Here is a 25182-nt window from a genome sequence, read left to right as displayed (position 1 = left end):
GCTGTAGCTGCTGCTGTTGCTGCTGCAGCTGCTGCTGCTGCCGCTGGAAGCTCTCCAGCTGCTGGATTAGGTAAAGATTGTGCTGCTGCAGCCGCTCGTTTTCCTTCAGTACTTCATCGTAGCGCTGCTGCTGCTGCTGTAGCAGCTGCTGCTGCTGCCGCTGCTCCTCCTGCTGTTGGTAATGCTGCTGCTGCTGCTGCTGCAGCGGGTGGCTATGTGCCTGAAGCTGAGCAGGACTCATCGGAGAGAGGGGCCCCTGCTGCAGCGGGGCCCCCTGCTGCAGCGGGGGCCCCTGCTGCTGCAGGGGCCCCTGCTGCTGCAGGGGCCCCTGCTGCTGTGGGGGTCCCTGCTGCTGCGGGGGCCCCTCTGGGGGGCCCCCCTGCTGGTCGAGGGTGAGGTGGTTGTGCAGCAGCAGCTGCAGCTTGAGGTGGAGGAAGTCTGCGAGGTCTAGCAGCTGCTCGACAGCAGCCTTGTTGCTGCAGCTGTCTGCTGCTGCTGCTGCTGCTGCTGCTGCCTTGTGCTTGGCGTCGAAGGCAGCCACAGTCGAGCTCAGCCGGGTGTACAGACACCGCAAATCTGCTGCTAATTGCATGCGGCTCTCTTCTGCTGCTCTCAGCCGCTGCCGAGTGCAGCAAAGGCAGTCCGAGAGGTCTCTGTTGCTCTTCACCACGCCCAGCAGCTCCCGCTGCAGCTCCTGCAGCGCAGCAGTCAAGGGCTGAGCAGCAGCAGCAGCAGCAGCAGCAGACGGCAACGCCCGTGTATACAGATACACGCGGTGAGCAAAGACACACAGCAAAATCAACTTAGAAACGACGGCAGGGAGAGGTACAATGACTGCAGCAGCAGCTGCAGCAGGGCTGCTGCCGCTTCTGCTGCTGCAGCTGCTGCTGCAGTTGTTGCTGCTGCCAATCATACCTCGTTCGGGGACTTGTGCGGAGTAGAAAGGGGCGGAGGCCCCGCCTTGAGCTTATCTGCTGCCTCGAGGGGCACTGCAGAGCTCTTGGTGTGCAGCTCCATTTTGTGAAGACCCGTGCCGCTGCTGCTGCTCCTGCTGCTGCTGTTGCCGTTGCTGCTCTCGGTCCCTCTGCGGCAGCTGCTGCTGCTGCTGCGGCTGTTTCTGCTTTTGCTGCTGCTTCTGCTGCGTGTGCACCTGACCCGCCTCACAGCTACACGCGCAGCTTGCTGCTTCGCTCTGCGGCCTCAGCTGCTGCTTGTCTGGCCAGACTCATGCTGCAGTTGTTTGCACATTTGTTAAAAAGTCATTTGGGGCCCCCTAGGGCCTTTAAATTCAATGAACTTGGGGGGCCCCTGCCGCTGCTGCTGCTGTGGCTTCGGCGGCTGCTGCTGCGCTCTGTCAGTGGTGGGCTGCTGCTGCAGCAGCTGGGCCTTCAGCGGCCTCTCTGGCTGCAATTGAGATAAAGCTACGTGCAGATGAGTCTTAAAATGCAAAAAGTGCTGCAGACAAAGCAGCAGACAGCTGTCTGCTGCGGCTGGTCTTGAGGGCGGCTCACAGCAACGCCAGCGGCGTTGGGGCTGCTGCCTGCTTGGCCCCAGTAGCTGCAGCTTTCAGGATTATTTACAAATAAAAGCAATGCAAAGAATAGTACGATTTTCATGCAGGCGAGCTGCGGTGTGGCTTGCAGCACTAACAGCAGCAGCAAGACCGCCAGCAGCAGCAGCAGCAGCAGCAGCAGCAGCAGCGATGTATCGGAGCCTTCTCGGTGCTGCGGAACAGCAGCAGCAGCCACTAAGAAATTATTTTAAGGTCCTTCTAATTAATCAATTATTTCAATTTTCACACATCTCTTCTTCATCGAAACAGCAAAAGACACCCGCGGATTAGCACAACTAGGCTGCTGCCTGGCAGTAGCAGCAGCAGGTGCTCCTGCTGCTGCTGCAGCAGCTGCTGCTGCAGCTGCTGCAGCTGATGCTGCGCGAGCATTGCTCCCCACACGCCACAAGTGCACGCTCCGGAAGGCGAAAAGTAAATTTACGAATTGGTGCTGCACCACAGGTGCCGCCGGCGTCTGCAGCACGAGGGAGAGCAGCAGCAGCAGCAGCAGCAGCAGCGCCTTCCGCTGTTGAAGAAGATGGCGCAGTCAGTGCGGGACCGCGTCGCAGCTGTGTCGCCTCTCTTCGAGGACATTTGCAGCAACATCTGCCGCAGCGGGAGCGGCAGCAGCAGCGGCAGCACTGACGCCGCTGAAGCCGCCAGCAGCAGCAGCAGCAGCAGCAGCAGCGGTGTCCTGTTTCTTGGCTCCGGGGGTTCCGCTTCCATCCCTCAACTAAATCATATTCTTTCTCTGTCCGACCCCTCCCACCCTTACCACCTTGTGGCCAGGCGTGCAGCCCCGCCGCCGCCGCTGCAGGAGCTGCAGCAGCAAGCGGTCCTCTATCGGCAACACCTCAAGCAGCAGCAGCAGCAGCAGCGGCAGCAGGAGCAGCAGGCGAAGCAGGGAGCCCTCGCCAGCGACGGCGGCAGCGCCTTGGGCGGCGCAGCCGCCCCCGCAGCAGCAGCAGCAGAACCCGCAGCAGCAGCAGCAGCAGCAGCAGCAGCAGCGGGCCTGGAAGGCCGCGCGCTGGAAGTTGCTGCTCGCGACTCCCGCAATGCTGCATGCGCCACCTGCTTGAGGGCTTTGCTGTGTCCCGAAGGACCCAACAAAAGAAGAAACATTTCGCTGCTGCTGCAGCTCGAGGGGCAGCAGCTGCTGATAGACTGCGGCAAGACCCTCAGGGACTCCCTCGTCACTTTCGGCTGCGCATACAATGTACGGTGCGCCCTGCTGCTGCTGCTGCTGCTGCTGTTGGTAGCGCACCCTGTAGAAGGGAGGATTGCTCGGCTGCTGCTGCTGCTGCTGCCGCTTCTGCTGCTGTTCGAAGCGCACTCTGTAAAAGGCAGGAATTCTGGGCTGCTGCTGCTGTAGCTGCTGTTGGAAGCGCACCCTGTAGAAGGGAGGTGCTCTAGTCTGCTGCTGCTGCTGCTACTTCCGCCGCTGCCGCTGCTGCTGCTGCTGCTGCGCGTGTAGCAGCAGCGGGAGCATTTGTAGATGCACTTGGCTGTCGGGATGCTTTGCAGATGTGTTGAGGACGTGCGTACGGTAGTTGCTGCTGTTGCTGCTCCCTCTGCTGCTACCAGCGAGGCGCTGGCGGTAGCCGCTGCAGCTGATCAGCCGGTTGCTGCTTCTGCTGCTGTTGCTGCTGCTGCTGCAGCTGAGCTGTGTAGACGCTGTGTTCTTGACCCACGACCACATGGACGCCATTGGGGGCCTCGACGATCTGAGAGATCTGCAGCCATTTGACAGGCCCACGTTTGCGTGTCCGCCGGCAGTGGCAGCAGCAGCAGCAGCTGCAGCGGGGCCCCAAGCAGCAGCAGCAGAAGCAGCAGCAGCAGCAGCACAGGACCGGCAAGACTGCCGCTGGTACGCCCCCAAAAACTGGCTTTGCTGCTTCATGGGGGCCCGCACTTTTGCTTCCATTTCCCGTGGTTATTCTTACCTGCTGCGGCCGTTCTTGGAGCGCTGCAGCAGCAGCAGCAGCAGCAGCAGCAGCAGCAGCGCCTCCCCAGCAGCAGCAGCAGCAGCTGCAGCAGACGCAGAGGGCATTGTCAGCAGGACTGAAGACGGAGAGTTCGCCGTCACAAACAAAGGCCGGCTGCTGCTGAGGCGCAAAGTTGCATGCATTGATTTCCGTATCCTTAATGACACTGTGCTGCCTGCTGCTGCTGCTGCTGCTGCAGAGGCTGCTGCTGCTGCTGTTGCGAAAGCCGCAGGGGAGACTCTGAAGGAAGCTGCAGCAACTCAAGGCATACCCCGTCTGGCAGCAGCGGCTGCGGCTGCGGCACCCCCAGCAAGGCCCGCAGACGCAGCAGCAGCAGCAGCAGATGCTCAACTCAAGGTGGAGCCGATTGACTCTTGGGGTTTCACGAGGCTGCGAGTCCCTGGTAAGCAAAAGCAGCACGCCTTAAGTGCAGGAGCTGTAGCTGCTGCTGCAGCTGCTGCTGCAATGACTCCAGCAGCAACTACAGCAGCAGCAGCTGCTGCAGTGACTCCAGCAGCAACTACAGCAGCAGCTGCAGCTACAGCAGCAGCTGCTGGAGCCACAGCAGCAGCAGGTGCAGCTACAGCAGCAGCAGCTGCATTTACAGCAGCAGCGGCTGCAGCCACAACAGCAGCTACAGCAGCAGCAGCAGCAGCTGCTGCTGCAGCAGGAAGGAAGGTATTTGGTATGTGTGTGTTGGCTCAGGTTTGCAAATGCCCATCTTCTCCTTCCCCATATACCACGGGGGCTCTTATGTTTGTTTGGGACTTGTGGCTTTGGGCCTGGAGCCCTTCTTGCTGCTGTCCGACGTCACTGCTGTGCCCCCCGTGGTCCTCGAGCGGCTGCTGCAGCTCCCGAAGCCCGAGGTGCTGCTGCTGCTGCTGCGTCTGTTGCTGCTGCTGCGGCCGTTGCTGCTGCTGTGGCTGTTGTTGCTGCTGTGGCTGTTGCTGCGGGTGCTGGTGGTGCTGACAGCGACGCGGGCGCTGGCGGTGATGCTGCTGCTGCTTGTGTTTGTGGGGTCGCAGCTGCTGCATTCGCTGCTGCTGCTGCTGCCGCATTTGCTGCTGCTGTTGCTGCGTTTGCTGCTGCTGCTGCGCAGGTGCTGATTCTGGACGCTATAGGGGAGCGGCCGCACGCAGCGCACTTTTGCCTGCAAGAGGCGCTGGACTTGGGCGTGCTGCTGCAGCCGCGGCGTTTGCTGTTTGTGGGAATGGACTGCTGCTTAGAACACAAAATGACAAATGAAAGGCTGCAGCAGTGGCTGGCAGCTCACCGGGAGGTGTACAGACAGGTGAGAGGAACTGATAGCAACATTCAAGAAGTGCGCCTTGCCCACGACGGCCTCTACCTCAGCTTCCGTGGGTCGGCTGTTGAAACGCCGCTTTGCTGCAGCAGCAGCTGAGCTGCTGCTGCAATGCGGCGCACTATTGCCAGCCGCGCTGCTGCAGCAGCAATGCAGCAGCGAAGCAGCTGCCGCAAGTGCGGCAGCTGCTTGTCGGCTCGTCTTCTGCAGCGGCAGCAGCAACGGCGGTCCGCGAGCACGCGCTCAGCAGCAGAAGCTGCAACCAGCTGACACTGTGTATTTGCAAAAAGAAGTGCTGCCAAAATGCTGCCAAAAGCTGAAAATAGCTGGCGGCCGCACCGGCAGCGAATGCCCGCAGTGAAGATCTTCGGAGGCGCGGGCTCGCCGTGGCGTTGTGTTGGCTGTTTCGAATTGAATCCATTCTGTGTCTGTTCTTTTTGAATTTGACTGTTTCTTTGGCTACACTAAACTGTGTTTGTGCGCCACAGAGTGAACAAAATGTTTCTATCGAAGCAGTATGCCGCATTAAAGTTGTGTGTTCGTTTCTGAATTGTGCGGGTCAACTAAACGAAGAAAAGTTCAGTGAGCAGGAAGAGGCTGGGACAAACTTCCCTGCTGCCCTTGGCCCATTCGCGTACACGAAGTGGTTTCTTTGTCCCTCATATGGCATTTGTTGTATTTTTGGCCTCGGCGTCGCTGCTTCGGGGCCCAGGCAAACTTCCTGGGAACCTTTGCTGCGCACGCGGCACTGAACCTGGACCGACACTTTGAAGCAGCAGCAGCTACAGCAGCTAGCTGCTCACAGTGCCAACTCGGAAAAGCTAGCCAGCCACTCAGCCGAAGCTCGCTAGCCATGGTTTGCGTCGCTAGTCACGACACTGCCACCAGCCCATCATGAAGTTGGGACCAGCGGTTCCTGCGTGACCACTTGTGCCCGCGTGTCAGTGGCAGCAGCATTCTCTGGTGCTATTGCCGGCACTTGTGCTGCTGCTGCGGGAGGCGCTGCCAGGGTTGCCTGCTGCTCCGTTGCTGCGCTGCTGGGAGAAGCCGGCGTGGGTGCAGGGGAAGCTGGGTAGTCCGTGGTCTCCCCCGTGGCAGCGCTGGAGACGGAAAACAGAAGAGTGTTGTTCTCACTCTTGACTGTCACAGTGTCCAGCTCCTGCAGGCTGCCCTGCAGCAGCAGCTGCGCTATGCGCGTTTCCACCAGCCTTTGAATCAGGCGCTTCAACGGGCGAGCCCCGTACGCGGGGTCGTAGCTGAGCAGCACAAGTAGAAGTAACTGACACAGATGCAGCCGAAGCAAAGGCGAGGAAGACGCGGCAAGCAGAGATGACGAGGACGCGGCCACAGCCAAAGTAAACAAGCACAAGAGGCCCCACAAGAAGCCAAAGACTGATACATCAGCTTACTCAGTCAGCGGAAGTCAACAAACACAAGGTCCCAGACAAGAAGCCAAAGAGATGGACACAATGGCTTACACACTCAGAGGCAGTGACAAATAGGTGGACACACACAATCGGAAACACAGAAACGAGAAACACCAACAAAGCCCAATCCACGAGTGGCTTCACATGCCATGATGTGCCCATATGCAAGCGCATACAGTTCTCCACCTGCCGCAGATGAGCAGTTCACATATGCATGATAGCGGGAAGCAGCAAAAGGCTGCTCTACCCAGAGCTGTCCATCATCTTCAGCCTCATGCAAAGGAAAACCAAAACCTGAACAGAAGCTCAACGGAACCCCACACAGATGCAACTTACCCTGTGTCTGCCAGATGAACCAGGGCCGACTCGTCCACTTTAAGCTTGATCTTCTTTTCCAACAAGCGATCCGCCACACGCTCCATCTCCAACCGTACAACCTCCTTGATTTCTGCAAAGTGACGCACAGCAACTCCAAGGATCTTAGCTCAGCTCACTGAATGTTTATATAAATGGTGCACGACTACGCGCAAGTGAATGTACGCATATATACGTATGTATAAATCTAGTAAGCATTCTGCTTTGAAAGCACGTATTTGTATAAGCACGTTAAGAAGCGAATGCGTGCTTTCACACGCACAAACATTTGCCTTTATGAGTTCTATATTTTGCCTACGTTGTTTGGTGAGGGCGTCAAACACAACGAACTCATCGATGCGGTTGTAAAACTCTGGCCGTAAAGTGTCACGCACTGTCTGCATGACTTTCCTGCGGTCAAACAACACCAGTGCAAAAGCCCCAAGACCCGCCCCTAATCCACAGGGGGCACTGGTAACCCCTTAAACCCTTTCCTTCCTGTATACCCATAGACATGACTAGGCGGACACAAAGAGCGCGTCGCCAATGGCCTCAGATTCGCCTTTGCTGCGCCATAGGCTCTCGAGGGGTACAAAAGACTGCCTCGGCCTGCGCTGCCTCGCAATGGAGGCAAATGTTTCTCCATCTTCGGCAAATAAGCAAAACGCTCCGGGTGTAAGCGCACCGGAGCACATGCAGTGTCAACAGCAATCCAAACGCATCAAATAAACAAAGGCAGGCAGACATGATTAAGTCCTCAAAAATGCACTCCACCTATAAACCCTATATTCTAGGCTCTGCGTTCACACGACGAAGTAACGCAGAACAAAAGTTTCGGAGCACAGCCCGACCCTCCAGCCTACATGCAACTACCAGAAAGACTGACCGTCTTCAACACCTACTTTTCAACAGCTTGTTTCTTAGAGGGGTCCCCAGCGCTTTCAAGGAGAGCATCTGCGCCTATGTTTGAAGTAAAGATCACGACACAGTTTCTGAAATTAACCACGTTGCCCTTGCTGTCCGCCAGTCGGCCTTCGTCCAGCAGCTGCAGCAACACGTTGAATATCTCTGGGTGGGCCTTCTCCCTGAACTCGAAGACACAGAAGGCAGCCAAAACCATCTAAATAGGTTTGGAACCCATCAGCCGCACCTAGCATGGCGTGCACCTGCAACTATGACAAGCCTTTTGCATTGGCTAAGAAAAGAGGGAAAGTGCAGAGAAGCAACACGTATGCGTGCTGCTTCAGCTGGTCCACCAATTTGCTGACGGTCCCCATTCACGGGTGCTTGCGCAATGGAGCTGTTAGCCTTACATCTCATCAAAAAGAATGACAGAATATGGCTTCTTGCGGACAGCATCAGTTAACTGTCCTCCCTGCTCGAACCCCACGTAGCCAGGTGGAGCCCCAATAAGTCGAGATACACTGTGTCTTTCCATGTACTCGCTCATATTTATCCGCACAATCGCATCCTCTGCAGCAGCAAAAATTGACACCGACAAGCAGCATCCGCGTACCAAACTCCCACGCCCCAAACTCAAAAGCGTCCAGACTACAGGAAGCCTCGCATTTAGTAAGCGTGTGAGGAGTTCCTCTGAAGGTTTTAGAGGCAGGAGCTGGGAATGGGCAGAGTCAGCAGAGTAGCAGCAACAGGACTTGGGTCTGCCCTTTCAGTAACACTCTACTGTTGTTCGCACGCTGCATAGCAGTCTGCCCGCTCTGGAGATGTGCCTCAGCCTGCGGTTCTTTATCCCTGGTGTCTGCCTCTTTCCCGTCTCAACAAATTTCATTAAAGTTGCTCCTGCAGCAGAGGCAGTCTTCCACTCACCCGAGGCAAAGAGGGCCTCCGCGAGGGCCCTGCAGAGCTCCGTCTTGCCAACGCCAGTGGGGCCCAGGAAGAACAAAGAAGCAATCGGGCGGTTCGGGTCGTTGAGGCCTGCGCGGGATCTTTGGATGGCCTCCGCCACCGCAGAAACCTAAACACCGCGCGCACCGCCACAGTGGCAAGTGGCACGAAACTCTCTTGCCACCAGGCGCCAGAGGCAGAACAAAACAATAATCTGGCGCAGATAATAATGCAGTATATAGAGGCATGAACATAACGCAAAAATGGGCTCGCCGGGAGACAAAAATACAGGAAAAAAGAGTTGTTTTCCACTGTGCCTCTGCAATTCTCGAAACGCAGTGTATTCCAGGCAACCCATTTGTCTAAATTGATAATTACAAGTGAGACAACGAAAAGATGCAACAAATACGGAACATACTGCTTTATCTTGGGCTATAATACGCTCATGCAGTCGATCTTTAAGGTTCAAAAGCTTCTCCCGCTCAGACTCCTTCAGCCTAGTCAGTGGGATTCCTGTCCAAACCGCCACTACCCCAGCTATATCATCTGCCGTCACTTCGTCCCGCAGCAGACGCCGGCCCTCTGCATGCGCCGCCTTATACTGCGCCTCCGCCTCTTGCAATTGCCGCTGCACAAGCACCCAGCCACGTCAACAAACAACCGCTCTGTAATACTAGATTCAAACAATTAAGCAAGGCGACTTTAGCAGCAAGAACGCACAAAAAGAAACAATAACACTCACGCCGCTGAAATCGCTTTCATGCTCTGACAAGCTAAGCATTGCAAGCTTCCTGGTGCATGCCGTTCAGCAGCAGAACCATCATAAGCAGCTGCAACAAGACGAAAAGGGTTGTTTACCTCAAGATCAGGCAGAGTCTCGAATCGAAGTTCTGCTGCTCTGTTGAGGTCAAACTCTCTCTCTGCCCTTTCAACCTCTACCTTGACGACGTCAATGCGTTCCTTAATTGCTCTTATAGCATCCACTTGACTCTTTTCTTTGTTCCAGGCGTCGGTAAGCGTCGCCTGAATTCCAGACAAACCAAAACACGGGCAAGCAGCAAGTTGTGAGCAGGGTCACTGACAGCTGCAACAGTAGAAGCCTCGCACCAATGTAGCAAGGAGAAACAGCAACGAACAAACGCAAGCATATAATTTCAAGCACAACTGGAAACAGAAACGTGAGGGGCACCACAATCAAATGCAAGGGAAGGGACAACAACAAGCCCACAAACACAAGCATCGCAGGCACACGGTGTGCGCAAAATCGCGTGAATGCGACTGGCAAACACAAAGAAGAATTGACACGCACTACGATAGACCACAATGAGCAACAAGACACGCACGCAAACAATGGGAAAATAGAAAATAATACCTGTTGCGCCTGCAATCTCTCAATTTGACTCTCCACCGCCCGGAGGCGTAGCTTCTCTTGCTCATCCAGGGCTCTGGCCTTGCTGTCTCCCAAGATTGAGATGCGCTCCATTTCCAGCTGCAGCAGCAGCCTGTCCAGCCTATCCAACTGTATGGGTTTGCTGCTCACTTGGATCTTCAGACGTGCAGCCGCTTCATCCACAAGATCGATCGCCTTATCCGGCAAGAAGCGATCCCTGGAGCGGCAAATACGCATTAAAGCACCACTTTAAGAATCAGCAGCACGAATTCACCAAATGCCTGCGGCATCACCAAACCCTGAACTGCAGGCAGAACAGCCAGAAGCCGTCAGTCAGTTCCTTCGCAGCCAGCAACTTGAGCCCCCATGCGCAGCAAAAACAAGAGCTGGTCTTGCCATGACTCGCCTACACGTTGGGTGCAAGAACGTACGCACGCCACTAAGCCTTCAGAGACAAAAGATGCCTATCTCGTCCTGTTTAGTGAATATATTTGAGTTCCACATCCGGGTGGCCGCAGCCGCCCCATGGTATAACTCTCTACTTCTAGCACAGCTGCCTGCATGCCCCACCCTGGCCCAGCATATGGCTACAACAAAGTCTCACGTGATGTAGCGGCTCGCGAGGTTGGCTGCCTCCACGAGTGCAGAGTCCAGAATACGGACACCGTGATGAACTTCATAGCGCTCCTTTAGGCCTCTGAGAATGCTCACTGTCGCCTCCACCTGAGGCTCGTCTATCTGCAGTCCGCAACAGCAAGCAAGGCGAAGTCATTATGAGCACATGCGCGGCATCAATGAAGAAACAGAAACCCCTAAAAAAGGTACGAGGGCACTTCACAGCCTTCACACGCTAGCTGGGGCCGGAGAGGACCCAACATGGCAGGGCCCCGCAAAAATCCCGATATCCATTAAAAGACTTGCACCATCATAGAATGGCTGTCTGCTGTGTACATTCGCTGCTGCCTTCTATATATTTCGGCCAAAAGCCCCAGTCTTAGGCCATGCAGCCTCTTGTACAGTCAGCTACTTCTAAGGGGGCGGGACGCACCAGGACGCGCTGGAATCGCCGCTCAAGGGCCTTGTCCTTCTCAATATGCTGGCGATACTCTTGCGTGGTTGTCGCCCCGATGCAGCGAAGCTCTCCTCTTGCTAGGAGGGGCTGAGGGAACAAACAAACAGCAGGCAGATATAATTAGAAATAGGCACACGCGAACACCACGACTCTTGCTAAAAGGACAACGTCGTGAACATCAACATGGCTCCTACAAACCAAGGGAGGAGAGGTCACTGGAAGGAATGACGCTTGCAGACAGTTAACGCCCGTGTCTTCGAAGGAGAAATCCAAGATCAACAGTGGCATAACTTTGAGAAAAAGATGAGACTGGATGTAAAAAAGCTGTTAGCGAGACGAAAAGGACTTTGTGGCGTTGCTGTGAATGCTTTAACTATCCAGCTAAGCGAGACAATTACATAGCAACGAGGCACACAATAGCGGGACTGTTACCTTCAGAAGATTGCCTGCATCCATAGCGCCTTCTGATGAGGCCCCTGCGCCGACAACCGTGTGGATCTCATCAATGAAAAGGACGACGTCGCCCTCGGCGTCCTGCACGTCCTTCAACACGGTCTTCAGCCGCTCTTCAAACTCACCGCGGTACTTAGACCCTTTACAAAACAAACAATGGCACGTAATAACAAGCTAAACCGCTGGCTAGTTGCCAGCGAAGCGCCTAGCCTATAGAGCTACTTGCCAACAAGGCTACAACCCCTCCTGCCCCGGATTTATCCGCTGAACACACCACCGGGACTGTGGCCAGCAGCAACAGTAGCACTACTGAAAGCAGCACGGGCAACAAAGGAAAGCTAGCGAGCAGATGGCTTACCGGCAACAAGTGCGCCCATGTCCAGTGCGAGCACGCGCCTGCCTTTGAGTGAGTCCGGGACATCTCCAGATACGATCCTTTGGGCGAGGCCCTCAACAATGGCTGTCTTGCCAACACCAGGGTCTCCTAACAGTATGGGGTTGTTCTTAGTTCTCCGTGAAAGAATCTGAATCACTCGCCGTATCTCGTCGTCTCTGCCCACCACAGGGTCCAGTTTGCCAGCTCTTGCCTCCGCCGTCAGATCTTTCGAATATCGCTCCAAGGCCTGGTAAGCCTGGATAAGGAAACAAATGAAGGTGGAGGCAGAGGAACTAACGCATCAAAAAGTTATTCTTAATATTCTCTCATGAAAGAACAGACTAAAAGGAAAACGTGTTTCCCCACACGGGCGGGCAGTTACGCATCTTGCAAACGATGCAACTGGTCCTGCCACCGCTGCTGCTGCAGCGAAAGTCATGCCGCTCCTGCCATCTCAGGCTCGCCCGCTTCTTCCTGCCTATCTGCCTGCTAGCTTTCCTGTTCTTGTAGCTGCAAGAGTAGAGTGTAAGTGAGCCTGCTACTGAAGACAATTTGGCTCACCATCTCGGGGTTCTTAGTATTGACCCTCTTCTTACCCCGCACCTCCACCACCGCCTCTTTGATTTTGTTGAAACTCACGCCTTGCCTTTGAAGCGCTGGCCGGAGGAACTTCGCGTCCTCCGCAGCCAGACCCAGCAGCAGGTGCTCCACAGACAGGTACTCATCCTACAACACAAGTAGCAACAGCAGCATCAGCAGCAGCATCAGCAGCAGTTCCAGAAGCCACAGCACAGCTCCAATTGTGGCGGCCACGCAGACAAACACGCGGACAGCAGACACTGGAAGCGCCTGTGGGGCGGTCGTAACAGGAACAGGGGAGGAGGCAGCACTTAGGAGCAGCAGCAGCAGCAGCAGCAGCAGCAGCACGGGTGGAGGCAGCCCCTGGCCTTACTCTGAACTCCCTCTTAAAACGCTGCGCAGAGGCAAGGACCTGTTGCAGCCCCCTGCCCAGGACCTTCTGGTCGCCAAAGCCCAGCGCCATTCGCGGCTGTCTTTCTAGGTGTCTCTCCACCTCCTCAGTGAGCTTCTCCACAGAAACCCCAGCGCGGCTTAAGACGCGGTGGGCCAAACCCTCAGGGCCATCCTGCAGCAGAGCTGCGCAGCAGCACACCCGGGGAGCCGCAGCAGGCGCGCCCTCAGCAGCAGCGGCAGCTCGCGGGCAGCCCGCAGCAGCAGCAGCAGCGCAGCAGCAGCCTGGAGCAGCTGCAACCTACCCAGCAACAGCATCTCCGCCTCCACGTAGGCCGACTCGTGCTTGTCCGCTATGGACCCCAGGGCCCCCATCGCCTCCCAAGCCTTTTCAGTGTAGTCGCTGGCGTCGAGGACCAGCCCATCATCTCCTGCACGGAGAGGCCCCACCCCTGCTGCTCCCTCAGCCCCCACTTGCTGCCACATGCACCCGTACCAGCTGGCGTGGGCCCCGGGGCCCCCCCTGCCCTTCTCCAGAGAAGAGTCGAGGGGCCCCTCATAGCTGGTGAAGCGAGAGGCCCCCACTTCCCGCCGGCTGCTGCTGCTGCTCTCGCTGCTGCTGACCGATTTGCTGCGGGGAACGCCCCGAGAAAGAAAGCTGCGCAGGGAACCTGTAGAAGCAAAGAAGCAAGAGGAGCACTTGCCTTCTACTCCCGTCAATGCCACATAAATGGCCCCAATAATAAAAGAAATATATATGCAACGATAATATATATATTTGTATGTACAGATAGAGACAGCTTGCTGTAGGTGGAACCAGAGCAGACGAAACCTCTATACCATGTTGTGTCTTTCCAAAGCCAAGAGAATCGACAAGCTAAATAGATAAGGACGTATATTACTGCAGAGTCCGCAGACCTACAATAGCACACGCTGTACCCTCTAACCTCCCACAATTCTATATTAGTTCTGCATTCATTCAAGTGCCTTCAGTGCTCTGTCAACTGTCAGCTTCTGAGAGGCAGCATAGGAAAAGCCCCTGTGGCTGTTCTGCATATTTTGGCCTCTGTGTGCTGGCCTCTGTGTCCATCTCGCTCTGGGGCTTCGCCCCTGTGTGCCCCCTGCTGCCCCTGAGCCTCTCTTTTTGCTTACCTCCGGGGAATCCGATGAAGCCGAAGAATGGAGAAGAGTTGTCTTGGGCCAAACCCACAGCCCCCTGGAAGAGAACCAGCAGCAGCAGCGTCGGCAGCAGCAGCAGCGGCGGCCGCCCCATAAGTCGCCCCTTCGCGGCGCTCATGACGGCCTATCACAAGGAACGCGCGGGCTGAGAAGGGGCAAACTATTCAGTCCGGGCCAATTGACTTCACACTGAAATCAGGAGCAACCAGCGTCTGCTGCTGGTGCTGCTGCTGCTGCCGCCGCTGACGCCTGCAACTTAAAAAAAGAACCTCCTGGCCTCTTCCCGTGCCTATCTGTCCTCCTTCCATCCGTTTGGCTTTACACTCAACAGATGGGGCCCCCGAGACATGGGAACAACCCACCCCAAGACCTGAGGAAGGGGCCCCACAACGAGCACCAGCGAGACACAGGGGACACCACTGGGGGGCCTCCCCCTTTTGCGTTGTGCTTGTTTAATTAGCAGTTAAATGAGCATTTATTTCGCATGCATCGATGAATAGAAAGGGACAAAGGGCCAGCGCCGCTCAGCAGCCTGCCCTCCCCACAAGGCCAGACCCTGTCCTCAGGGCCTGGCGCGGCTGAGAAGCGGGCCCCCGAAAAAGGAAAGGTAGGGATTGGCCTCGCAGGCCATTCTGATATCTTCTTTCTAAACGTTTAAAGGCTTTTGCAGCACACGGGGGTGTGCGACACAGTTTTTACTCCGCGTGTAAGGGATCTTCGCATCGGAGGGGCGGCTGGGGCCGCCGCAGCAACCGCAGCATGATCAGCAGAGGCTGCATCGGCAGCAGCACACGACAGGAAATCCAAGACCTGGGAAAACAGCAGCAGAAATCGTTAGAGGGCCGCCTGAAGGCCCCCTAACGCATCTAGGGGAACCGCCTCAAGGCCCCATGCAAGAAGAAGTGACCCCGTGCTGCAGGGCCCCCCCCCAGTCGGGCGGAGGACAAAAGGAGGCGAAGGGAAAAGAACAAGAAGTCTCTTCCCCTCGATTGCCTCGTGGAGGCCCAGTCCACCCTTTAGAAGGCCCTCTGCCGCCTTGGCTGTCTACATGCGTCACCGAGCTGCTTGCCCCTCCCTGTCGTGTCTGCGAGGTAGCAGTATTGCCGTGTCAAGAGTTTCTGGCGGTCTGCCCCCAACAGTCCCATGTGACCAGTCGTCCACTGCAGCCGGCGGGGGGAGCCGCTCCCCAGCTGCAGGCGCCTGCTGAGGGCACGGGAAGGCAGCGGGAGGCCGATCGCCTACATAAGGCACATTCTCGGGGTCAGGGGCCCCCTGAGTCTTCCCGTAACACATTTGCAGGAGAAAAACACTCAAAGAATGCCTCTATTGCTCTGCTTTCCGCCCACGGGCCTGCACATGGCGTGCTGTGCTCCCCGGCAGAAATGGGCACAGGGAATCCATTAGAAAAGCCTGCTGAGTCGTTTGGAGAAGTTGAGGAAGTGGCCCTGGCTCTGTGCGAGTGCATTCTCTTTCGACTGCATGCAGCTGCCCGGGGGGCCCTTAAGCCATTTCTCACAGAACCCTCTCTGAACCAGCAAGGGCCCCCCCCCGGCTCTTCGCTGCTTCCAGTGGGCCCCTGCAGGCTGCTGCTGACACTTACAGGCGATGCCCATGTAGGATATAGTGCTGCTGAGATGCGCTTGCTGTCGCTGCAGCAGCAGGAGGCGCTTCAGGGGCCGCAGGGGCCCGAAGCCTGTCTGCTGTTGAGGGAGCCCAAAGCAGCAGCCACGCCCTCAGCAACGGCTGCAGACGCAGCAGCAGCAGCAAGAGGAATAGCAGAGCGTGCATCGGCGCCAGCCTGTGCGCAGCAGCACTGGGCTGCTGCTGCTGCTGTCGCCAGTGTTCTCGAAGAGCTGCGGGCCTCACGCCTGCCGCTGCTGCTTCACCCAAAAGGCGCCGAGCTGTGGGCTCTCAGGCGCCAGCAGCTGCTGATGTGTGTCCGCCTCCTGATGCAGCGGCAGCAACAGCAGCAGCAGCCCAAGGCGCCTGGGCTGCTTCAGCCACAAACCACCGCGGCAGCTGCAGCAGCGGGTAGAGATGCTGAGCCGGACTTGCAGCGCGAGATCCGTTGGCTGGTGAAGGCAGCTTCGCAGGGCCTGGGGTGGCATCAGCCGCAATTTGACATAAGGCAGCAGCAGATGAAGCAGCAGCAGGATTTGCTGCTGCTGCTTCTGAGGTGCGAACTGGGCTTTTCGCTGTGGCACCTCAGGGTCCGCAGCCACAGCTACCAAGCAGCCGAACATGCCCACAGGGTGCTGCAATTCTTCCAAACCGAAGCGTTGAAAGCTGCTGCTGCTGCTGCAGTGATAGACAGCGCCACGCTGCTAGGGAATGCAGTTTCTGTTGAGCAACAGGGGGAAGTTTCTTTTGGTTCACATTGCCTCGCGCATGAAGTGAAGACGGAAGAAATGCTTTTCTGGAAATATGTTTGCCAAACTATACCGTCCCACTTCGCCGGTGGGCACCAGCTGCTGCGGCTGCTCTCTGTGGACTTGCAACAGTTGCTGCAGCAGCAGCTGAGGCAGCAGCGTGCTGATGCAGCACCGCTGCAGCCCTCTTGGATTGTTAAGCAGCTGCGTGTGGAAGGCGCTGCTGCCTCACGGGCTGCCGAAACAGCTGAAGAAGGAAGGCGCATTCTGTCGCTTTTTCCCACTTGTGAAGCAGCTTGGAGGTTGTGCACCTATGCCTGCGTCTGCCTCATAAAGTGGACAGCAGCAGCAGCAGAGGAGTGCATGCGGCAGCAGCAGCCGCAGCCGCAAAAGCCGCAGGAAGAGCAGTGGGCAGTAATAAAGGCCGCAGTGCTTCCCCCCTTGCAGGCATTGGTGCAGGCAGAGGACGACTGGGCCTCGCACATGTCTGGTGGTCGGTTTTCGCAGCGCCACAAAGAGACCCTCCAAGAAGAAATCGATATGTTTGTACAGATAGAAGCCCGCAAGTCATCGCAATGCTCGCAATGCGTCTCCTGATCGCAGAGAACTATAGCGCGCAAAAGAGCAATTACGCCTGCATGCGATCGACACACCCCATTCAAGAATGATAGCGTAGAACAAAAGCGTTGCTGCGCGTGACTGTGGCCGTTGTCATGCGCACGTGAATTCAGACGGACGTGCAAATGCTGATCCATGTATACACAGCAGCTCGCGTACGTATTCACTTGCACCGCCGTGTGTGCAATCGTAAATTTATGTATGTGCACGCATGCGAATGTATACAAAGAAGTGTGTGCAGAGGCGTGTAAAGTGATCAGTTGCATCTGTTTGCACACTGCTAGTAGCACTACACTGGGTCACTGATGTGGCGCAGGGTGAGGTGGGCACTTTGGCGTTCGTTGTCGCGTTTGTTTTTGTCTTGGTCTGCATACAATTATTTTGCTCAGTGTTTTTCCAAACATTATGCCCCTGGGGAGGGTAGACCAAGAAGGGGAAGCACGAATGCCCGAAGAAAATTACAGTGCTGACCTGTTTCTTGCCTCATGCTTTCTGTGCTGTTTCTAGCTGTCTGGAGTGTGTATAGAAACCCTTGCGGCGCCCACCGACAAACGGAGGTCTGTTGGGCTGGCTAGAGTACCACATAGACGGCAAGCGAAGAATCAACTGACAGACCTTCACGAAGCAGTTCATGCCAATAGGTAGAACAGAGAACAGATATTGCTCGCAGATCGTAGTTGGGAGAGTCGGGAACAGCGTTGGCCGATGGTGGTCTGCATCGCTATGTGCTGTGTGGTACAGTCAGTTTTGGTAGCTCTTTACATGAATAGACTTAGAGATAGGGTTTTTAGCGGTTAGGGTACAGGAGGGAGTCGCCTCCATCTACAGTGAGTCATCAGTAGCTATTTGCCAGTAGTGGTCGGGCACTGTTTAGTGCGTTCCTAGACTGCTCGCGCTGCCATAGGCAGCATAATGACCAAGCCTTTTTAGCGCTAGAGAGCTTTCAGGGTCTGAAAAGGATTCAGCCGCAACGTGTCTCAGGGGGTGCGTGGCACATGCCCAGCACCTCCCCAATCTCGTCACTTGGAAAGGGAGGCCATTTTCTTGCTGGTTTCTTCCACATTGCCTACTCGGACGGAAAAAGTGGGTAGGAACAAACGAATGCATTGAATTAGCTTTAGAAGGCATGTTATGAATACCCAAATCGTTACAGCGTTGCAGAGGAGACCACTCGCCAGGAGTGGCATACAGGCAACGTCAACTTGCGTTTAAGGGCCTCAATATTTCCGCGTATTTCTGACCACTTTTGGAGTTTAATCCGGACTTACTTCATTAACTATTGAATTTCCAACTGAATTTCCCCCCTTCTTTGGTGATCACTGAAGCAGCAATATTTACTTCCAGGTGACCTCTTTGTGCTCGCAGGGTCACATCCGCTACAACCAATAACAAGTTATTTGGACTAATTCCCCTTTTAGTCTAATACTAAATATCAGGAACATTTATTTAGACACATTGGTGAGTGTGCCGAAGAGCCGTTGCGGCACCAATCCTACGCGTGCTGCTGCCGTTACGGTTCGTGCTGCTGTTGCTGCTGCGGCTGCTCGCATTGTACGCCGGCCCGTCGTTCTGCTCGTTTGTCTGCATGCAGGTACTCTTCTTTAAAGAATTGTTATTTGTGGCGCTCAATAAATTGGGCAGCCTCTCCCAGAGTAGGCTAGTTCGCAACTATGCATTTGCAACAACAGTCGCAGAAACAAGTTCAACAACATTGAAGACTGGATTAGAAGCAAGCGACGCCTCCTCAGCAATTCTTTCAAGCTGTCCCTGTATCAGGTGCCTTAATATTCATTCATGAGTGTTTATTTCTCACTTACTGCGGGAAGTCTAGACCCAACGCCTTGACGGTGCAAAGGAACCAAAGAGTCACCTCCAATTTCAAGACAGAATAATCGCGCAACTGGCTTGGGGTATGTGACACACAGTAGACCTTCCCATCTTTTATTTTGCACTTCCACTGTTTTTGGCTGTTCAAGCCTCCGGCGTCGGGCGTTCGCTGCAAAGCAAGGCATCCGCCTGTTCAGCACTTCTCGCCCTCGCAAAGAACCTGACTCGCCTACGGTATGCTCGGTCTAAAGACTTTCACACCCGCACTGCCCTCCCACGTTGGGTGGCACGCTCGACCTCGCCGGCAGCCGCTGCTGTATTCGCTACTGCTGCTTCTGACCCTCTTCGCCACAGAGACGAGCATTACCATTGCTGCAGAGGAGGCAGAGGCCATAAAGGGCCTTGAGGCAGTTGAACTTGAGCAAGATAGAACAACTGGCCGAACAGAACGGGTAGGCCGGAAGAGGGAAGAGAATTGAAACGGGGGCAAAGAGCAGTAGACAATCAGAAAGGCAGAGAAGCAAACGTAAACACAAAGAAGAGGAAGCGAGACGTAGAAAGGCACCGAACAAAACAGACGACATCTCCTGTCTCCTGGAATGCTTATTGGCAGCAGAGTACCTCACCGATCCTCTGATCGTGGCTTAACATTCTTTTGCTGTTTGTGTGTGCCGGCGTTTGCTGCCAACACAGAGAACGGCAATTTCACAGAGGGATGATTCAGCAGAAATCGACTCTCAGCCAATCTCGGAGGTACAGAGACCGGCAGGACAGATCAATTTTGCTTGCTAACTTCACGCTGCCTGTCTGGTGCTGAATGCACTCTATAAGTTTGCTCAATCCCGACATTTGGGAATCTGCAGAAGGCTAGGTGAAATTCCGTTGGTGCTGGCTCTGTTGCCGGCGCTGTAGCTGCAGACGAAGTTGCCTTTATGGTTGCCACTACCACTGCTACTGTCACTGCTTTCAGGGAAAAGGTTGGGACACTTCATTGCCTGTGGGAGCACATGTCGTGCAAAAGCGACAGCCAGCGACTGAACATTACGGGGCTTTCTCGGATGAGTTGCCAGAGTCCTCTCAAGGTTCCCCAAGGGCCTTTAGCAACAACGCCGAGATGGGAATGAATTCTGCACCACCGGCTGAAACAGGAGATCTTGCGCAGGCCCCTCAAGACCATGCTCTTGAGAGATTGAGAAAGGATTCTTTATTTAGCGGGAGGCCATCCTGTCCATCGAGCAGTCCTGCGTCAGAGGAGAGACGAAGGAGGGCCGCTGCCGCTGCGGGCAAGGCTTTGCTGCGTAGCCATTTTCAGCAGCAGCAAAGATGGCTATTGCTACATCAGCGTAAGAACCAAGCAGACCAAACAACCCGGCAGCAGCAGCTGCATATTTCCGCAGAGGGCAACAGCAAAACGGAAACGACGCTTGCAGGGCATCCCTCGGCCTCCTCAGCATCCTCTGACTCTTCCCAGTTTGCGGACATGCACAAAGAAGGGGCAGTAAGAGCCCTATCGGCTTCTCGGCCTGGAAAGCAGATTTTGCAAGAAAGAGAAGGGAACACACAGATAGCGGCACCTGCCTCTTGTGCTGCGCCTCGCTATGCGTCTCCTTTCCTGGAAAAGAAAGACAGCCCAACCTGTGCATCCACCAGCCAAAGAGCAAGTCAGGGCATACTGTTAAGGCATACGGCCAGAGACAAGGGAGATTCCACGAAAGAAACGAAGGAGGCTGCACAGGCGGAACATGGCAAGGTACGAGATCCCCCAAAGCGAGATGCTAGAACTTTGATGCGGGACGTTTGGGGGGGCTTTGAGGCGACAACAGAAGAAACCGCAGAGGAAGAGTCGCTGCTAAAAAGCCCTGGTGCAGCCGTGCATTGGCATTTGTGGGGATCGTCCGCTGGCTACAGCATAGCGGAGAAATACATTGCGCGAGGCGGCCAACGGGGTGCAGCTGTCGGAGTGGGAGAAAACCCCGAAATGACATGGGTTTTGGGAGCGCCAACAGGTAACGGGTTAGGGCTTCACCAAACACTTGAAGAAGAGAGGGCAGCTCTCCTTGAGGCGCTAGATTACAGCTTCATGGTGAATGCAGAACAGGTTCAGAGGGACGGCGACCTGGTGGGGCCTTCATCGCGGCACGCCTATGCAGGTGTCCCATACGCAGTGACTCTTCAGTTCGGCTTTGACTCAGTTCCTCTACACGAACAGAGGGCCATTGAGGCAGCATTAGAAACCAAGGAAGGTTCCGTTCTAGAAAATCCCATTGTGGGCCATTTTTGGACTGCGCTTGAAGAGGCTCTAGGGCAACAGTTCGTAACACCAGCGCAGGTTCAGCTGTCGGGACAGGGAGCCAATGAGGTATCTTTGGTCGAAGGCGGCCCTCTGCATTTGACTACCGTAGCTGAAGAGTGGGTGCAGCAATTGGACGGGCCTGAGGGCGTAGTAGAGCTTGAATTACTGTCCTTAACTCTAGAAGACTTGAGAGTCATCTTGGCTCTCGAGGATGAGACAGGAGGGCCTCTCTCCTTGGTCGCGGTCGAAGATTGGGGCAAGAGAGAGGAAGAAAATCCTCATTACTTATTGCCTGCTCAGGGGCTCCAAACCTTGACTAAAGAAGGTAGCTTGGAGCCTCTTAGCAAAAGCAGTGGCAAAGAGGAGGAGGAAGACGCAGACGACGTCGCTGAGGACGAAGCCTTCTGGGAATTTTTGAAGGCAAATCCAAGTGCTTGGTAAAGCCGAGAAGGGACTCTTCGAGTAAACGTGAGTGCAGCGGTACCACTAAGTTACAGAACACTCAATGAATCTGTTTCTCCTTTTAGTCAAATTATGTGTCTTTTGCTTGATGATTCTGGCAATAAGCAAAAGCAAAAGAGGTCACGGCTACGGGATATTTGCCGCCGCCCTCGGGTGCCTCGACAATTTCTGGGCAAGCAGCAAGCTTGTTTGACATTGGTTGCAATGCGTTGCATGCATGCAAACAAGGAGAAACGCCATAAATTTGCAAGAGTGTGGATGCTGCATTTAGTTCCTCCGAAGGGAAGCCCAATACACCACGAATGCAAAACACTAAAATGTACATTGCAGTTTACACACTGCTCTATGACCAGCAGTGTGTATAGCCATCAGCTGCAGCTCGGAGGTTGTCAAAGCATAATGGCACTGCAGAGCAACGAAAAGGGCTCATGACGGGTTGCATGTGTACCTCCACTTCTTTAGGCCCAGAGCCAACCAGTAGTGCATGCCTACAAGCAGCATTTGGGCTCCCGTGATTATATTCAACAAGATGTTTTGAAGTGTCCCACTGTCCCTTGAAAAATTTGGGCCACGTGATTCGTGTGGCTTCTGAAGTCAAAAGGCGCTGCTAGGTGCCTTCGTGAAGTTCGCAATTCCAGCTAGCCTCGTGAGCTCAGATTGCCTGTCCCTTTCAGGAGCGCTGCGAATATGTTGCGTCTGTCGGTGTGACACGCAATCCTACGCCGCAACACACGCGCAAAACCCTCAAAACAGGATCGGCGATTTAGCTTGAATTCCAATTGGCGTACAGATGGTTTGCCAGTTTCCAATGCGGCACATGGCCAATAATTTCTGAGCGTCAATATTAGGAAGGCTGCCATGAGCCTGATTAGCTTCCGATGATGTCAGCTTCCGATGATGTCGCAACGGGTAAAACATCACCATGCAATGAAGGACTGACCTGACGCTGGGCTCATTGGAATCAAACAAACTTTCCATCCCCATGTATCTGAGCAGACGCATAGAAGGCCGGTATAACCTATTGTTTATTGCTATCGCACGAAGACATGGTTAACACACGCCTTTTCGAAACCGCACTACCGTAAGCTGCGGTCGATTAATCACAAACAAGCTAATAATGCTGCGCTCTGCACCAAAAGCTAAAAAGCCTTCTTATGCATGGCCACAAAATTTGAATCAGATAAGGCGCCGTCGTAGTGACGCCATACAGCAACCTCCAACACTTAGCCGTCTCTTTTAGCAACACCTCGTGCCACCATAGCCCCATACTACCAACTTTTTCTTGTAGAAGGGCCGGTAGTTTCACGTCATCCCGTAATTCACCATAGTCACTCAGCATGCAGTTCGCTGCTCATAGGTCAGCATGGAGTTCGCTGCTCATAGGTACCTCCAGCTCCCCTGTTGGCGCCATTTACGCCCTTATCCAGCTGGGTTATTTTACTGTTAGCTCTGTCCTCCAGTTAGTCTACTATGGTGTGGAGCCCTGCTGCGGCTACACACAGCAGTCCTCGATTAAGGTTCTGGAAACTGGTGCATTTGTCATCATCAGAACCTAGTCGCTGCATCCTCAAGGCCTAGGCCTGCCCGTTAAAAGCTTTAAGTTGTAATGTCACCAAAAGCAGCAGGTAATGGTCCTTCATTTCAACAACGAGTGCCACGCATAGAGACGTTCCAAGTACAGCGTTGTATTCGACGGCACCTTTCCCACAATTATTTAAGTTTTCTATCGTGCTCTTCCAAACTTGGGCGTTTCTGCTCGGTGGCCATGAACCTTACGTCCGTACAGAGCTCTGGTACCGCGACGAGGGCCTTCTCTCTCGTTGCGGTAGTACAGCTCTTTTCTGGCTTTCGCGTATTGAACACGCCGCGGTATGGCTTAATGCAGCATCTATTGTTGGTTTAACTCTGGTCGGGCCAGCCAAGGCCCGCGAGATGCGAGACACTACCCCTTTCCTGATGTTAGCTCTTACCGTTTCGCCTCCCGTTGCCTAATATAAGTCCGTCGAAACTTTTTCAGAGTAAAGCGTCAGTGCCTCATACTTTCCCAAGCTACACTAGGCTTGAGCAGCTTACTCGTCGCGTTGTCACTGCGACTCCAGCTGAACCAGCTCTCTTAACACTCCACTAAGCGATAGAATACAGAATCTATCTATTACTGACATATGCAAGCTATTGCAGCCGAGTCTCCTTGATTTCAGTCTCTGGTTGTTGATCTCGGTAATCCGGGAGCTTCTTCTCCGGGTTTCTGTTGCTTGGGTATCTTCGTTGCAAAATCTCTGAGTGTTTCCACGACTCGTTCCTTGTCGAGGTGCACATCTTACTTTGTGAGCGCATTTGCTTCCCATATTCCAGAGTGCATGTTGATGCGAGCTGCTACTGGTAGATGAGGTGTCTAAATAGTCCACGTACAAATGAACATCCCCAGAATATAGGTCACCAAGACCAAGTCAATTCTCCTCGAATTGCTTCCAAAAACAGTATGGTTAGTGGAAACGAATACTTGAGAGATTCAAGTTAGGATGGCTGGAAGCTCTAATACGCACCAAGATAAAAGCAGGCTTAGTTTGTAGCTCCCGTAAGGGGAAGCAGTGGGAGGCACGAATTACACAGAGTACGAGCGCCTCACTCGCCAGACCGCAACAAATAAACGTATTGATCTGGCCAAATGATATGAAGACAAACACCAGTAACTTTGATCAAAGGCCGGAAAGTCACGCCATGACGAGAGGGCTTCGGTACAGGACCGGTGCCTGAAAAACTCTCTCAACAATGTATGGACATGCAAAAATGTCAAATTATATGCGGCCGGTGATTGTGATTGTGCCCACCCTTTTGTGGAAAGGGCACAGTTCTTGCGTGATACTGGCAATTCTGGTCTCCAGATCCGTTCCTGGATTTCATCACATCATTTCTCGATAAGGAGTGAGCTTGTTTACGTAGTAACTTCCCTGTTCACAACATGGCGCCAGAAAAACTCTGCTTCGTCTATCTTTCGGGAGTTTGGAAACTTGCCCTTAATCTGGCCGAGCTGAAGCTGGGCCCCGTGAAGTTCCGGTTCCAGCTGAGCAGTCCCGGTCCCAGCTGAGCCCAACACGGTGGATTAAACATCTACGAGAGAGGCATTGAAGAAACAAAGGCTGATAGCAGCTCGTAGCCTTGTGGCGGAAGCGCCTGTTTAATTTTACTTAAGGGTGCCGGAATATATAGTTCTTCAAACCACAGGAGAACAGAACTACCACAGAAGGCTCCACAGTGCATTTGCCAGGTAGAGCTCAAAGCCTAAAGGAACCAGTATCGAGCAACTGAACATCGAGATACACCAGAGGACATCACAACTAATCAGCCTCGAAACCTCAGCAGCACAATCTGGACGCAGGGCTGATGAGATATGACCATTTTTTCTAACGAAGCGTTTTCCCGTGTCCAACATTGACAGTGACTCTTTCCTTGCTGGTTAATAGAGTTTGAGAAATCACTACAATTATGCAGTCAACTGCAGCAAAATAGGCGCCGGCTACAGAGGTATATCGCAACTCTCGTCTGGGATACCCCTGTCTGGTATACCCCTAGGCAAAGTTGCACGCTTGCTTCGGGGAACCCAGTCCAAAACCAGAGCGTTAGAGACAGAATGGTCCCTCCCTTTTTCCCCTTTTCTATTTCAGAATGGATGAGTAGAGCAGTCTCCCTAGACACACCTGTGGATATGAA

The 25182-nt window shown here is 54.4% G+C and overlaps 6 protein-coding genes across 6 annotated transcripts; 3 read left to right on the top strand and 3 right to left on the bottom strand.

Moving 5' to 3' along the window:
- Positions 1-105: 105 nt before the first annotated feature.
- On the bottom strand, positions 106-1017 carry ETH_00020080 (uncharacterized protein; the record flags this gene model as incomplete). The annotated part of the gene is made up of 3 exons (XM_013375875.1): positions 106-212; positions 238-715; positions 916-1017. The coding sequence occupies 3 exons, from the start codon at positions 1015-1017 to the stop codon at positions 106-108; spliced, it is 687 nt and encodes a 228-aa protein (XP_013231329.1).
- Positions 1018-2090: 1073 nt separating this feature from the next.
- Positions 2091-4939, top strand: ETH_00020075 (hydrolase-like protein, putative; the record flags this gene model as incomplete). The annotated part of the gene is made up of 4 exons (XM_013375874.1): positions 2091-2768; positions 3211-3940; positions 4243-4403; positions 4637-4939. 4 exons carry the CDS (start codon positions 2091-2093, stop codon positions 4937-4939), a joined length of 1872 nt encoding a protein of 623 aa, XP_013231328.1.
- A 22-nt stretch (positions 4940-4961) lies between these two features.
- On the bottom strand, positions 4962-5261 carry ETH_00020070 (uncharacterized protein; the record flags this gene model as incomplete). The annotated part of the gene is made up of 1 exon (XM_013375873.1): positions 4962-5261. One exon carries the CDS (start codon positions 5259-5261, stop codon positions 4962-4964), a length of 300 nt encoding a protein of 99 aa, XP_013231327.1.
- Positions 5262-5732: 471 nt separating this feature from the next.
- ETH_00020065 (uncharacterized protein) lies at positions 5733-14023 on the bottom strand (the record flags this gene model as incomplete). The annotated part of the gene is made up of 17 exons (XM_013375872.1): positions 5733-6096; positions 6604-6715; positions 6941-7032; positions 7524-7706; positions 7935-8094; positions 8449-8596; positions 8885-9094; positions 9325-9489; positions 9839-10073; positions 10461-10594; positions 10905-11015; positions 11361-11521; positions 11740-12013; positions 12319-12483; positions 12710-12912; positions 13032-13397; positions 13879-14023. 17 exons carry the CDS (start codon positions 14021-14023, stop codon positions 5733-5735), a joined length of 3228 nt encoding a protein of 1075 aa, XP_013231326.1.
- Positions 14024-14795: 772 nt separating this feature from the next.
- Positions 14796-16871, top strand: ETH_00020060 (uncharacterized protein; the record flags this gene model as incomplete). The annotated part of the gene is made up of 1 exon (XM_013375871.1): positions 14796-16871. The coding sequence occupies one exon, from the start codon at positions 14796-14798 to the stop codon at positions 16869-16871; it is 2076 nt and encodes a 691-aa protein (XP_013231325.1).
- A 2084-nt stretch (positions 16872-18955) lies between these two features.
- ETH_00020055 (uncharacterized protein) lies at positions 18956-21453 on the top strand (the record flags this gene model as incomplete). The annotated part of the gene is made up of 2 exons (XM_013375870.1): positions 18956-19171; positions 19690-21453. The coding sequence occupies 2 exons, from the start codon at positions 18956-18958 to the stop codon at positions 21451-21453; spliced, it is 1980 nt and encodes a 659-aa protein (XP_013231324.1).
- Positions 21454-25182: the final 3729 nt, after the last annotated feature.

The sequence above is a fragment of the Eimeria tenella genome, genomic scaffold (genome assembly GCF_000499545.2).
Source record: "Eimeria tenella Houghton genomic scaffold, Eth_scaff3, whole genome shotgun sequence".
Classification (NCBI taxonomy): Eukaryota; Apicomplexa; class Conoidasida; order Eucoccidiorida; family Eimeriidae; genus Eimeria; species Eimeria tenella.
The sequence above is the reverse complement of the archived record's forward strand: the minus strand, read 5'-3'. Positions and strand labels throughout refer to the sequence as shown.